Below are 14,669 nucleotides of genomic sequence, written 5' to 3' on the forward strand. Positions count from 1 at the left end.
TTGAGAGGACTTTGTGGGTGTATTTAGTTTGTGTTTTAAAATAAATTTTCAAAAAAAGAAAATTGGGAAAAGAGTTTAGAATTTTTTTATTTTGTTTGGTTGTATATTTTGAAAATAGTTTTAGAGTTTGGGAATTTGGAATAATTTGATATTTTGTTGTAGATGTGTGTAAGAGAGGAAAAGTGATTGAGAATGAGAGAGAAGAGAAAAAGAATTATTGATTAATGTGTAAGAGAGAGAAAATGATTTTGAAAAAAAAAATTCAAAAAATTTGAACCAAACAAAATTTTAAAAAGTTGTCTCAAAAATTGTATCTTGAGATACAAATCAAATAAGTCTTATATTTTCACAAGTTGATCATCCAACTTAATTTGAGAGAGTGTTTAGGTTTGATCAGTTCATTTTATAGCCAACCTCACTGATCTGAACAATTCACTTTTTTAAACAATTCACTTTTTAAGACACGAATAGATTATTTACCAAAATTTTAAGATTAACGAATTTCGATAGTTATGTTTTTTAATCATTTTTTTTAAATAGACAATAATTATAATTTTAAGAATAATTATTTATTTTTTATAAATAATTTTAAATTTTTTATATGAATAATTTATTTAAAAATCCTAAACGTGAATAGTTTAAATTATCAAAATTAAAATTCTAAAATAAATTCACCAAACCCAAGCACTGTAGAGTTCGTTTGGATGTGGGTTGACTTTTTGACCTTTTGATTATAAGAGTTGTTTGGGATGTTCTAAATAAATGTACTTTTATGAAATATGAGTTGAGTTTGAAGTGATGTGATAGAGAGGTGATATAACTTAAATAAAGTGCTGTGACTTAAATAGGATAGTGACTTTTTGACTTTTTAACTTTTTTAGGGGATACCAAACCTAATCGTATAGGGCTAAAAAATCTCGTTCGCAATAAACTTTTTGACTTTTTTTACTTTTATAAAAAAAAATAATAATAATTATGGGTTGAATGTGACATTTTATCATATTTAACTAAAATAATCTATTTTGTCCTATATGACTATTTTAGTCCAAATAAATATCCCAAACAGAGCCTTGAAATACATCCACCAAGCTCAAACATACTCAAATTGAAGTCACACGAAGGCATATTTTAAGAAGTATAAAAAAATATATAAAAAATAAAAAGATGATATGAATAAATAAATTAATAAATCAATAAATTTTTATTTTTATTTTTATTTTTTGGTTTGTAATTATCAAAATAGTTCTTAAAACAGCATGAGAAGTCACACTTAGCTTTCAACCCTTTTCGTAGTCGTCGTTTGGTATTAATTTTTTTAATTAATTTTTTTGAGTTAGAACTTTTTTGTTTAGGATTAAAAAGTTTGTTTAGTTTGATTTTTTTTAATTTTTATAAAATAAAAAATAAAATAATTATAATTTAAATGTAACATTTTATTTTATTAATTTATTTAACATATTTTATCTTTTATATATATTTTTTTAGTCCAATAAAATTAGTCAAACAAAGGCGTAGTGGATACGAAAGAGCATAGTTTTTTTATTTTATTGTTGGATAAATTATTAATAGGTCTTAATAGTTAGATTTAATTTCTATCAAGTCCTATTAAAAATAAATTTTAGTAAAATTGTTGTTAAATTTTTTTTTTATGACAATCTTTTATATACGTCGCTAAAAATTGACAATTAATGACTTTTTTTATCATGATTTTTATGAATTATCGCTAAAATTTATAATTAGTGACATTTTTTTTTGATAAATTTTTTTTATAAGACTTATTAAACAAGAAAATCACTTATTAAGATCTACTTTTTTGGGGTCAGTTGTTTGTATTTTAGATTAGAGTCACACAAATGTCTAAACCCTATGGATTCCATTGTGTTCCAGTGGCTTCTTGTCCACTTCCCCCCAAAAAAAAACACTTTAAAAATAGGGATTGGCTTTCCTTTAAATCGATATTGGGCTCGAGAGACTTTTCACGGATTTTGTTTTCATAATTTGAACCGTTCAATATGTAAAATTTGTCGAGTATTATATGTCTATAAAAAATCATATTGATCGGATATCGATAACTATTTCATCGAATCAGATTTCTGTTAACTGTTTATTTTTTCACTATTCAATTTTTTAATACAAAACTGATTTGATCACATAACTATCGATATCCGTTCAATGTGATTTTTGACAAGTATATAGTACCTGACGAGTTATACACATTAAATGATTTACATTATTAAAACGGGACCCGTAGTAAGTCCTCACAAGTCCAATAACACCCTTCAATTTGATCACATACTGAAAGAAAGCCAAACCCCTTAAAAAAACAATCAATGTGTTTGGTTTGAGTTTTCTGAATTAAGTGATGGTTTGGCATCCCCTAAATAATTCATTTTTTTTATCTTTTTTTCATCACATCACCTCTCTACTTTTCTGCACATCTTTTCGTAAAAAGACAAAAAATGCACTTATTTAGATCATCCCAAACAATCCCTAAGTTTTTTGAAAACTGAATTTTTTGGTTTTCGTATTTTTAAAATTTTAAACATTTTTTTTACTTTTTTAGATGCACCTTACTTAGATGTATCTAAAAAGTAAAAAATTTATGAAAAAATATTTTAAAAAATTAATAAATACATAAAAATACAAAATATGTACTGAATTGTTATATTTTTTTTTGTATTTTTGATATTTAGTGAATTTTTAAAATATTTTTTTATAATTTTTTTACTTTTTAGGTGTATTTATGTTAGATGTGTCTAAAAAGTAAAAAAATTATTTAAAATATTTAAAAAATTTAGTAAAAATAAAAATACGAAAAATAAGAAAACATAATTTTTTTTAAAAAATGAAAACAAGTAAAGTAAATTGAACTCTCAAACCTTCCACTCGAAGCATTTCACATAATTCCTTTCCCACGAAGCAAAAACACACCAAAACACCAAAACAACAAAAACAAAAACAAACAAGAAAGATTATGGTATATCCTCTATCATAGGTATTTTATAACAAAAATGTTTAAGGCCCCTTTTCTTCCATTCCTTTGCTTTTGATTGGTCCATTTTTTTTTTTTCTTCTCTCCCAATCCCCAACCCCCATGTGTGTGTGGGGGGTGGTGGGGGTGGGAGTTTGGAGGGGATCTGTATCTCTACTGATTTTATAATTATAAAAAATATATATATAAATTATATTTTTTAAGTCATAATTATTAAATAAATTATAGTTAAATAAAAAAATCATAATTAAAATTTTAAAATAATATTATTGAGAGGGAGATTTATGAGTTGAATTGGGCCGTGGTAAAGACCGGACAAATTGTGGGCCGTGGTAATGGCCGGGCAAATTGTGGGCCAAACACAATTGGGCCGTGGTAGCTTGGGCTTGTCCGAACGGGTTTTGCTTGGTTAAGGCACAGGGTATGTGGGACCGAGCTACTTGGCTTGTTGGTGCGGAAGTCAATCTACTGGGAGTACGGCCGAGATGTCTGCCTGTCTCCATGGGTTCCACGGTTCATGCGTTACCTCGGCAGGAAGACCGACGGCTAACCGGCTCGACCTACCTCGAGCTCGGCTTGCCGGAATGCAGTCGAGTTCGGTTGTACAGGAACTCGGCGAATGGTTCATTAAGGTATGCCGCGCAGCGCGGTCAAGAGAAACCGATGAGGTTTCGCCGATCTGCCGAGCTCCGCCGAGGTATCCTAACAGTTTGGTTAGGTGGTGATTGCTGGATTTGTGCTGACAGATGGGATAGCAGCACCACATGTCGAGAGACTAATGGGAGTAGATTTGGGGCGCAGAAGGTATATAAGCGAGTCTGCGCCCCCCATGCCTAGACAGATGACATATTTTTGGTGAAACAAACACTAAACACAACTCAGTCCTCTCTCTCTCTATCCCTGTATGCGTGTCTAACTTGATTGTCGGAGGGGTTTTTCGGCCACACACTGCCGGGTAGCTCACCGCTGTTGTGCTCGCAAATCGATCAGACAGACAGGAGCTTGGAAGAAAGGAGTGCGGGCTTGCCTGAATATTTGCTCCCCGCACAATTGGCGCTATTTGTGGGAACTTTGAAAGACAAAACCTTGTCTTCCAGGTTCATCTGATCGCCGTGCATGGCGAACAATGACGAGATTCCGTTGTCTGCCATCGACGGAGTTACCCCGGAGTCAAGCAAACGGAGAGAAGGACACCCCGCCATTCCTCCTATGGCGGACCTGGAAACTTCTCCAGGAGGACATTCAAGAGACGCGCGGGATAAGCGCGGAAGAAGCTTTGGACATTCACGGAGTCCAGACGGTCACCGGCGGCAGAGAGAATCGCACGCCAGGCGACTAGAACACAAGCTAAGGGACCAAGACGCCGTTATCCGGAGAATGGCGGCGGAGATGGAGGATCTTAAGCGACATGTCAAAGGGAAGGGTGTAGCTGGAGTGGGAGACCATAGTGAGCGCACCCAACCCCACCGTTCATGCAGTCAGAGCCAGCGGCGTACTCCGTCCATCTCAATCACTAGAAGTTACAAGGTTGGAGATTTCGACGCGCACGTAGAGAAGTCCAGTGCGCAAGACAGCACCTATCAACCCTCACGTCCAGCGACGATGTCGAGGTATTCTTATTCTACTCGTTCAGAGGATTTGCGGGTAGTCTTGAAGGAACGGGCTCGCCGGCGGGAGGCTCAGAGGGTGTCGACGTTCCAGCGGCTATCCTATGGGGTTCACGCCAGTGAAGAGGTCGGAATGCCTCCACCTCGCCTAGCTGCGCCTCTCCTTCTAGACACAAACTTGGCAAGGCTGAGCGCCACCCCTTTTTCCATGGAGATAGAAACAACACCGCTTCCCACGGGCTTTCACCAGTCTAAGTTCACGCTCTACGATGGAAAAACCGATCCCTATATGCATGTAAACCACTTCCGACAGGTCATGGCCGGACATAGGCGGAATGACACTCTTATGTGCCTTATCTTCCCGTCAAGTTTGGGCGAACTGGGCTTGAAATGGTTTGAGAGGCTGCCGGAAAGGAGCATAGAAAGGTGGCAGCAGTTGGCCGAAGCCTTTGTGACGCGCTTCAAAACCAACACCAAAATGCCAAAGGAAGTTGACCACCTTCTCAGTGTCAAGATGGAGCCAAGCGACACACTGAAGGCATACAACTCTAGATATTGGGAAACCCTCAATGAAATCTTGGATTGCCCGGTCAACCTGGAAATCACCCAATACAAGCACGATCTCCCGGTCGGACATAGGCTGAGGGACTCGCTTACAATGAACCAGCCGCCATCCATGAGACAACTGATGTACCGCATCAATGAGCACATCCGAGTAGAGGATGATGCAGCGACGTCCACCGCGAAGACAACCTCGGTGGCAACAGACAAAAAGGCCTTACAAGATAACCGGTCTGGCGGGTAAGGGGGCATACCACTTAGAAGATTTGGATGGCAAAGGCGTACCCCGGCCATGGAATGCGGCTAACCTCAAACAATTATATTCTTATCGTTCTTGAGTAATTTTTTGAGGAAGAACTTGTTTCCCCTACACTTTTGAATGTGATACTCTCTTTGTCAGTGTAATAGAAGTGAATTACTTTTGCTGAAGAACTTTTCTGATTCAGCCGAGATGATTTACTCCGGCCAAATGAGTTGATGATTTGCTCAACTCTGAAATTTCAGCCGAGATGATGTACTCCGGCTAAATGAGTTGATGATTTGCTCAACTCTGAAGTTTCAGCCGAGATGATGTACTCCGGCTAAATGAGTTGATGATTTGCTCAACTCTGAAGTTTCAGCTGAGAAGATTTACTCCAGCCAAATGAGTTGATAATTTGCTCAACTCTGAATTTTCAGCCGAGATGATTTACTCTGGCTAAATGACTTGATGATTTGCTGAAGTTTCAACCGAGATGATTTACTCTGGCTAAATGACTTGATGATTTGCTGAAGTTTCAGCTGAGAAGATTTACTCCGGCCAAATGAGTTGATAATTTGCTCAACTCTGAATTTTCAACCGAGATGATTTACTCTGGCTAAATGACTTGATGATTTGCTGAAGTTTCAACCGAGATGATTTACTCTGGCTAAATGACTTCATGATTTGCTGAAGTTTCAGCCGAGATGATTTACTCCGGCTAAATGAGTTGATGATTTGCTGAAGTTTCAGCTGAGATGATGTACTCCGGCCAAATGAGTTGATGATTTGCTCAACTCTGAAGTTTCAGCCGAGATGATTTACTCCGGTCAAATGAGTTGATGATTTGCTCAACTCAAGGCTCTAGCCGAGATGCTTTATCCCGGCGGGAAGCTCAGAGGATGGCGGTGCGAACAACCGTGGAAAAGATCTAGGGAGTTTGGTTTTGGAAGACGTCAGTCAGAAGGCCGAGGAAAAGGGGCAATTGACAATCATTTTGGTAGAAAGACCAGAGTTCCTTGTCGAGCTGATCTTGCTCACCGAGAAGGAAGTCGCGGAGCGGACTTTGCTCGCCTTCTTTGGAGTTCCTTGCCGAGCTAATCTTGCTCTCCAAGAAGAAAGTCGCGAAACGGACCTAGCTCGGCTTCCATGGAGTTTCTTGCCGAGATGATCTTGCTCGCCAAGAAGGAAGTCACGGAGCGGACCTTGCTCCCCTTCTTTGGAGTTCCTTGCCGAGCTGATGTTGCTCGCTAAGAAGGAAGTCGCGGAGCGGACCTTGCTCGCCTTCTTTGGAGTTCCTTGCCGAGCAGATCTTGCTCGCCAAGAAGGAAGTCGCGGAGCAGACCTTGCTCGCCTTCTTTGGAGTTCCTTGCCGAGCTGATCTTGCTCGCTAAGAAAGAAGTTGCGGAGTGGACCTTGCTCGCCTTCCATGGAGTTCCTTGCCGAGCTGATCTTGCTCGCCAAGAAAGAAGTCGCGGAGCGGACCTTGCTCGCCTTCCATGGAGTTCCTTGCCGAGCTGATCTTGCTCGCCAAGAAGGAAGTCGCAGAGCGGACCTTGCTCGCCTTCTTTGGAGTTCCTTGCCGAGCTGATTTTGCTCGCCAAGAAGGAAGTCGCGAGTGGACCTTGCTCGCCTTCCATGGAGTTCCTTGCCGAGCTGATCTTGTTCACCAAGAAGGAAGTCGCGGAGCGGACCTTGCTCGCCTTCTTTGGAGTTCCTTGCCGAGCTGATCTTGCTCGCCAACAAGGAAGTCGCGAAGCGGACCTTGCTCGCCTTCCATGGAGTTCTTTGCCGAGCTGATCTTGCTCGCCAAGAAGGAAATCGCGAAGCGGACTTTGCTCGCCTTCCATGGAGTTCCTTGCCGAGCTGATCTTGCTCGCCAAGAAAGAAGTCGCAGAGCGGACCTTGCTCGCCTTCTTTGGAGTTCCTTGCCGAGCTGATCTTGCTCGCCAAGAAGGAAGTCACGAAGCGGACCTTGCTCACTTTCCATGGAGTTCTTTGCCGAGCTGATCTTGCTCGCCAAGAAGGAAGTCGCGGAGCAGACCTTGCTTGCCTTCTTTGGAGTTCCTTGCCGAGCTGATGTTGCTCGCCAAGAAGGATGTCACGGAGCGGACCTTGCTCGCCTTCTTTGGAGTTCCTTTGCCGAGCTGATCTTGCTCGCCAAGCAAAAAGTCGCGAAGCGGACCTTGCTCTCCTTTCATGGAGTTCTTTGCCGAGCTGATCTTGCTCGCCAAGAAGGAAGTCGCGGAGCGGACCTTGCTCGCCTTCTTTGGAGTTCCTTGCCAAGCTGATGTTGCTCGCTAAGAAGGAAGTCGCGGAGCGAACCTTGCTCGCCTTCTTTAGAGTTCCTTGCCGAGCTGATCTTGCTCGCCAAGAAGGAAGTCGCGAAGCAGACCTTGCTTGCCTTCCATGGAGGTCTTTGCCGAGCTGATCTTGCTCGCCAAGAAGGAAGTTGCGGAGTGGACCTTGCTTGCCTTCTTTGGAGTTCCTTGCCGAGCTGATCTTGCTCGCCAAGAAGGAAGTCGCGGAGCGGACCTTACTTGCCTTCTTTGAAGTTCCTTGCCGAGCTGATCTTGTTAGCCAAGAAGGTAGTCGCGAAGCGGACCTTGCTCGCCTTCCATGGAGTTTCTTGTCGTGCTGATCTTACTCGCCAAGAAGGAAGTCGCAGAGCGAACCTTGCTCGCCTTCTTTGTTGTTCCTTGCTGAGTTGATCTTGCTCGCCAAGAAGGAAATCGCGAAGCGGACCTTGCTCGCCTTCTTTGGAGTACCTTGCCGAGCTAATCTTGCTCGCCAAGAAGGAAGTCACCGAGCGGACCTTGCTCGCCTTCCATGGAGTTCCTTGCCGAGCCGATGTTTCTCGCCAAGAAGGAAGTCGCAGAGCGGACCTTGCTCGCCTTCTTTGTAGTTCCTTACCAAGCTGATGTTGCTCGCCAAGAAGGAAGTTGCGGAGCGGACCTTGCTCGCCGACCTTGTAGTTCCTTGCTGAGCTGCTGTTGCTCGCCAAGAAGAAAGTCGCGGAGCGGACCTTGCTCGCCTTCTTTGGAGTTCCTCGCCGAGCTGATTTTGCCCGCCAAGAAGGCAAGTTGAGGCTTCAGCCTAGCAAGCCAAGAAACCGAGCAAGAGGAATAGCACGATTGATGTCTTGCAAACTAAGGACCGAGGAAGAGTCTACCCCGGTCAGATCATGTAAATCCCAGTCACGCTTGCGTGGACGGAATTAAGGGGCAATTGAGAGGGAGATTTATGAGCTGAATTGGGCTGTGGTAAAGGCCGGGCAAATTATGGGTGAACACAATTGGGCCATGGTAGCTTGGGCCTGTCCGGAAGGGTTTTGCTTGGTTAAGGCACAGGGCATGTGGGACCGAGCTACTTGGCTTGTTGGTGCGGAAGCCGATCTACTGGGAGTACGGCCGAGATGTCTGCCTGTCTCCATGGGTTCCACGGTTCATGCGTTAGTTCGGCAGGAAGACCAACGGCTAACCGGCTCGACCTACCTTGAGCTCGGCTTGTCGGAATGCAGCCGAGTTCGGTTGTACAAAAACTCGACGAATGGTTCATTAAGGTATGCTGCGCAGCGTGGTCGGGAGAAACCGAGGAGGTTCTGTCGGTCTGCCGAGCTCCGCCGAGGTATCCTAACAGTTTGATTAGGTGGTGATTGCTGGATTTGTGCTGACAGATGGGACAGCAGCACGTGTCGAGAGACTAATGGGAGTAAATTTGGGGCGCAGAAGGTATATAAGCGAATCTGTGCCCCCCATGCCTAGACAGATGACATATTTTTGGTGAGACAAACACTAAACACAACTCAGTCCTCTCTCTCTCTCTATCCCTGTGTGCATGTCTAACTTGATCGTCGGAGGGGTTTTCCGGCCACACACCGCCGGATAGCTCACCGCCGTTGTGCTCGCAGGTCGATCGGACAGACAGGAGCTTGGAAGAAAAGAGTGCGGGCTTGCCTGAATATTTGCTCCCCGCACTCCTTTCTGGAGGGGGTCTGTATCGCTACTGATTTTATAATTATAAAAAATATATATATATAAATTATATTTTTTAAGTCATAATTATTTAAAAAATTATAATTAAAAAAATATTTTAGTGAGGTGTGTATAATAGAATTCTTCAAAACACTCCACATTCGTATACAGTTCGTTTGAGATGTAAATTAGTTTTTTAATTTCTTAATTATTTTACTTGAGGCTAAAAAGTTTTGGAAATTTTTTTTTAATTTTTATAAAAATTAAAATAAAATACTTAGAATTTAAATATGACATTTTATTTTATTAAATTAAAAAATAACTATTTTAAATATTAAAAAAAAAATCTCACTTTAACTTATACCAAACAAAGGCATAATATCCCACTCTACGCCTTCATCTCATCCTATCAATGTCCTCTCTCTCTCTCTCTCTCTCTCTCTGAACCTCCATTGACATGCCCCTTGGAACATCCACAATCAACAATGAAAGTAGTAGTAATTCATTCGAATCCTTCTTCGAATCATGGCTCGTTCACCAAGAACACTACCTCGATGAGCTCCTCCACCACTCCAATTCCTCCTCCGATTCCGACCTCATCGACTTAGTCTCCCGAGTCCTCTCTCACTACCAACAATACTTCGATCACAAATCAATCGCCGCTCGCAACAATGTCTTCCTCGTCTTCTCTCCCCCCTGGTTTACTCCATTCGAGCGCACCTTTCTCTGGATCGCCGGATTCAAACCGGGACTCGCATTCCGGATTGTCGCGAATTCCGCCGGCGAATTGACGGCGGATCAGAGGCGGAGGATGGAGGAATTGGTGAGGGAGACGAAGGCGGCCGAGAGGGAGGTGGCGGAGGAGTTGGCTAGGGTTCAGGAGAGCGTGGCGGCGCCGCCGATTTTGGAGGTGGCGAGGAGGGAGGGGAGAAAGGATGGGGAGGTGAGAGAGGCGGAGGTGGTGGAGGGGTTGAGGAGGGAGATGGAAGCGGTGTTAGGGAAGGCGGATTTGCTGCGGCGGAAGACGGCGGAGAAGGTGGTGGAGATATTGAGTCCGGTGCAGGGGGTTACGTTTTTGGCGGCGGCTACTCAGCTGCAACTCAGGATTCGGATGCTGGGTTTGCAGAAAGAGGCTGAGATCAGGACTGCTAGTAGTGGTTGGTAGATTGTTTTTTTTAATTTTTTGGGTTCAAATGTGTGTGTGTTTATTTATAAAATAAAATGTTTTGCCCCCCACCCAAAATAAAATAAAATAAATAAATGAAGTTCAAGCCAATTTTTTATTTTTTATATTTATATTTAAATTTTGAATTAATATTCAGGTTCTAAAGAATTGACAAATAATTTTAATTAAAAAATTGCAAAAAAATCTGAAGGAGATAAAATGTATTGCATCAGTAGCAAATTGTTAGCCCAACTATTCTTAGGGGTTGTTTGGAATGTTGTAAATAAGTGTACTTTTTGACTTTTTATAAAAAGATGTATAGAAAAGTAGAGAGGAGATGTTGATTGATGTGACTCAAAAAAGATAAAAAGATAAAAAGTATAGACTTATTTAGCCTTCGTTTGGGAAGTGGGTTGGTTTTTTGACTTTTTGGCTTTTTTTGACTATATGAGCCTGGGTTCAAAAGCTTAGTTTGGGAAGGACTTTTGGCTTTTTGGCTTTTTTGATTTTTTTGTGAGAGAAGAATGTAATGATTATGGGGTTGGATGGGATGTTTTGTCTGTTGTGACTTATTAGCCTATTCTGTCTTTTATGGCTCATTGAGCCAAAAAAGCCCAATGAACCCTTGCCAAACCAACCCTAAGTCTTCTCAAACAAGGCCTTATTGTTACAATACAAATACATCAATTTACACAGTAAACGGTTAACCTAACCAGGGATAAATGGTTCGGTTTGATTTTGTCTGATTTTGTCGGTTTGATGGAGAGGAGAGATTTACTTAAAATTTTAAAGAGTTTTATAAAAATTTGTAAAATTTTACATTAAAAATAAATTATAAAAAATAAATAAACATTGCTCTACAAATGTTTCTCTTTCTAATTTTTATCATATAATGTAATGCTCTAAGAATTAAAAAATAAAAGTATCTAAATATCATATTTAATTAGATCAATTTGTATCGACATAAAAAATTTTAAAATTAAAATAAATTATATATTATGAAAAATATGCTCGAAATTAAGCTATGTTTGGTTAGTCCCTCTAAATATATTTTCACCCCATGTTTTGTATATGGCATTTGTTTAGAGTTTTCAAAATATAATTTCACACTCAGTTTTGAAAACTCTGCCAAAGGCTGAAAAATTTGAGCTAACCGGTCGTCTCACCGAACGTCCCACCGGACTTCTGGGTGGTTGACCGGTCGGTTGACTAGAACAGTGCAAATTTTTTTTTTTTTTGCAACTGACATATTTTAATTTTTATATATTCAAAAAATATATTTTTCAAATTTTAAAATTTTTTTTATGTGTTTTAATAGAATTTTGAGTTATATGTTTGGTTATGAGTTGTAAATTTTTGTATTAAATATCATATGTCACATCAAAAATTTTCCACTCAATTCAAAACTCTTTCACTAAACAAATTTTTCACACTCAAATCATAATTCTAAAACTTACAAATTTAAAATACAACTCCTACACTCAAATCATAGTTAAAAAGTTCTACGAAACGTAACCTAAAATTTCGATCGATTTTAATCAGTCAGTTCCCTATTTTTTATATTTATATTTAAATTTTAAATTAATATTCATGTTCTAAAGAATTGACAAATAATTTTAATTAAAAAACTGCAAAATAATCTAAAGGAGATAAAATGTATTGCATCACTAGCAAATTGTTAGCCCAACTATTGTTAATAGGAAAATTTATCCATAAGTCCTAGTTTTTAAAACGTTGAACCATTTAGTCCTAAAAGTTTTCTTATGCTCCATTTAGTTCCATTTTTACATCAACATGATGTGAATGATGTAAATGATCTGATGTTTCATTCTATAATTTCAAAATTTATTGAAATCTGATGAACATTAGATGTTTTTCATCCTATATTTTCAAACATTATTGAAATTTGATGAACATTAGATGTTTGAAATTCAATGTTTGTAACATGACTCTGATGTTATTAACATTGTATCTGATGTTATTAATATTGTAATGGGACCTTTCAGTCTATAAGAAAACTTTTAGGACTAAACAGTGCATAAGTTATTAATTTGGGATTTATTAGTGCATCCCCCTTGTTATTATACAATACAAATACACCAATTTACACAGTAAACGGTTAGCCTAACCAGGGATAAACGATTCGGTTTGATTTTGTCAATTTGACATAGAAAAGAGATTTATTTGAAATTTTAAAGAGTTTTTTAAAAAATTTGTAAAATTTTACATTAAAAATAAATTTTAAAAAATGTATAAAACTTGCTCTACAAATGTTTCTCTTTCTAATTTTTATCATAAAACATAATGCTCTAAGAATTAAAAAAAAAATAAAAGCATTTAAGTATAATATTTGATCGGATCAATTTATATTATTATACAAACTCTCAAAATTGAAACAAATTATATATTATGAAAAATATGCTAAAAATTAAAATTTCGATCGGTTTTAATCAATCAGTTCCCTTACTTACAACACACCTCACATGGAGTACGAGCTCACATCATTCACTATGAAATTGGAGAGCATACCACTTGGTAAAGTCATGGCTGAGCTAAAGTTTATGTTAAAAAATCATAACATTTCAACTAGGTTGCTTCGCATAACAAATACCTCAACATGTTGATGGTAGTGGGAATAACTTAAAAATAGTATATTTATTGTCTTTTTATTTTTTTTAAATTACATTATATTTTTATTATTTGATATATTTTTTTATAAAAAAATAAAAAAATAGTAAAATAACCTATTTTCAAAGAACCCTTAAAAGATGCATTCTTAAAATCTACTTGTAGGATGAGAGTGTTCAATGAATTTATATGAACATGATTAGCCTTTGTCAATCAATATAGGATTGTAGCAACGACAGTGTCGCTTACTAAAAGGTTGAATTTTTAGATCATACTTCTAAATTTCTCAACTATCAAATTACTTCATTTTAAAACCTTTTTTAGGAGGGGTTTTTTTTTTAAGTTTTAATAGTTTGGGTATAAATATATGATTTTAAAACTAAAAGATAAAATGATATTCCATAGTACTTGAGGAAAATAAAATGTAATTAACTCAAATTTTTAATTATAAAAATGAAACTGTCTTATCATAAAAAAAAATTAAAAAAAATGTTTTTTGTGTAAAAAGTTTACAAGAATGACATTTTTCTTCCTACACTTGGGACGAATGTTACTAAAGTGAGTGTTACTATAGAAATATAATTTTTGTACAAAATTACATAATAAATGTGATTTTTTGTTTTTAATTTTTTTATTTTAAATCAAAATATTCAATAATTCATACTTTTTATAAATAAAATAAAATAAATATGACAGTCATATCATTTTATCAGTTTGGGTTTATGCTCGGTATCAATTTAGGTTTATGTTTGGTAGGTCAACAATGAAAGCGATCTATCTTTTGAAGAGAATAATAGAAAAGTATAGAGAAAATAAAATAGACATTCATATGATTTTTTTTGATCTTGAGAAAACATATGATAGATTGTTTCAAGATATAATCTGGTAAGTTGTTGGAATATTTTTCCTATGAATGAAAATATCATAAATGCGAACGTACCAACAATGATTGAAAAATCTTTACAGATTAAATTCAAGCCAATTATCAAACAATTGTGTTGACGATTCTTTTGCCTCAATGAAGAGGACTTCAAAATTGTCAAGCGTAGAGAAAAGAAAAATTAACAAAAGAATGGAGACGGAGAAAGATGATTGAGTGAACAATCAAAGTGATAATTACTTACTTCTAATCTTATGCTTTGAAAAAGAAGTGCATAAAATGCTTCGCAAAAGAAGTGCTGAAGATAAATTCTTCGAAAATGAAGTGCGTAAAATAAAATCCAAGAAATATAAATGACAAGAAAAATAGAAATCAATAGTTTTTTATTTGAGTTCTGGATCCTTTACAATATAGCTATGAATGACTATTTATAGACAAACATTTGTAGGAAAAAACAACCTAAAACTGCCCACCTTTCCATCTCCTTCATTTCATACTCTATGATCTTCCATAACTTTCTTCAACCTCCATTTCATGCTTCACGTTCTCCACTCTGTTCTCCATAATCTTTCTACATTTTATAACTTCCAAATGAGTAAGAGGATGTCACATGTCCTGCAATTA

The 14,669-nt window shown here is 37.9% G+C and overlaps 1 protein-coding gene across 1 annotated transcript; it reads left to right on the plus strand.

Annotated features, from left to right (window-relative positions):
- Nucleotides 1–9,743: 9,743 nt before the first annotated feature.
- On the plus strand, nt 9,744–10,648 carry LOC114318489 (protein ZW2). Its single transcript, XM_028265385.2, has one exon. The coding sequence runs from the start codon at nt 9,830–9,832 to the stop codon at nt 10,535–10,537; it is 708 nt and encodes a 235-aa protein (XP_028121186.1). The 5' UTR covers nt 9,744–9,829; the 3' UTR covers nt 10,538–10,648.
- The last annotated feature ends 4,021 nt before the right edge of the window (nt 10,649–14,669 follow it).

Source organism: Camellia sinensis, chromosome 10, assembly GCF_055761805.1.
Source record: "Camellia sinensis isolate YWXY chromosome 10, ASM5576180v1, whole genome shotgun sequence".
NCBI lineage: Eukaryota > Viridiplantae > Streptophyta > Magnoliopsida > Ericales > Theaceae > Camellia > Camellia sinensis.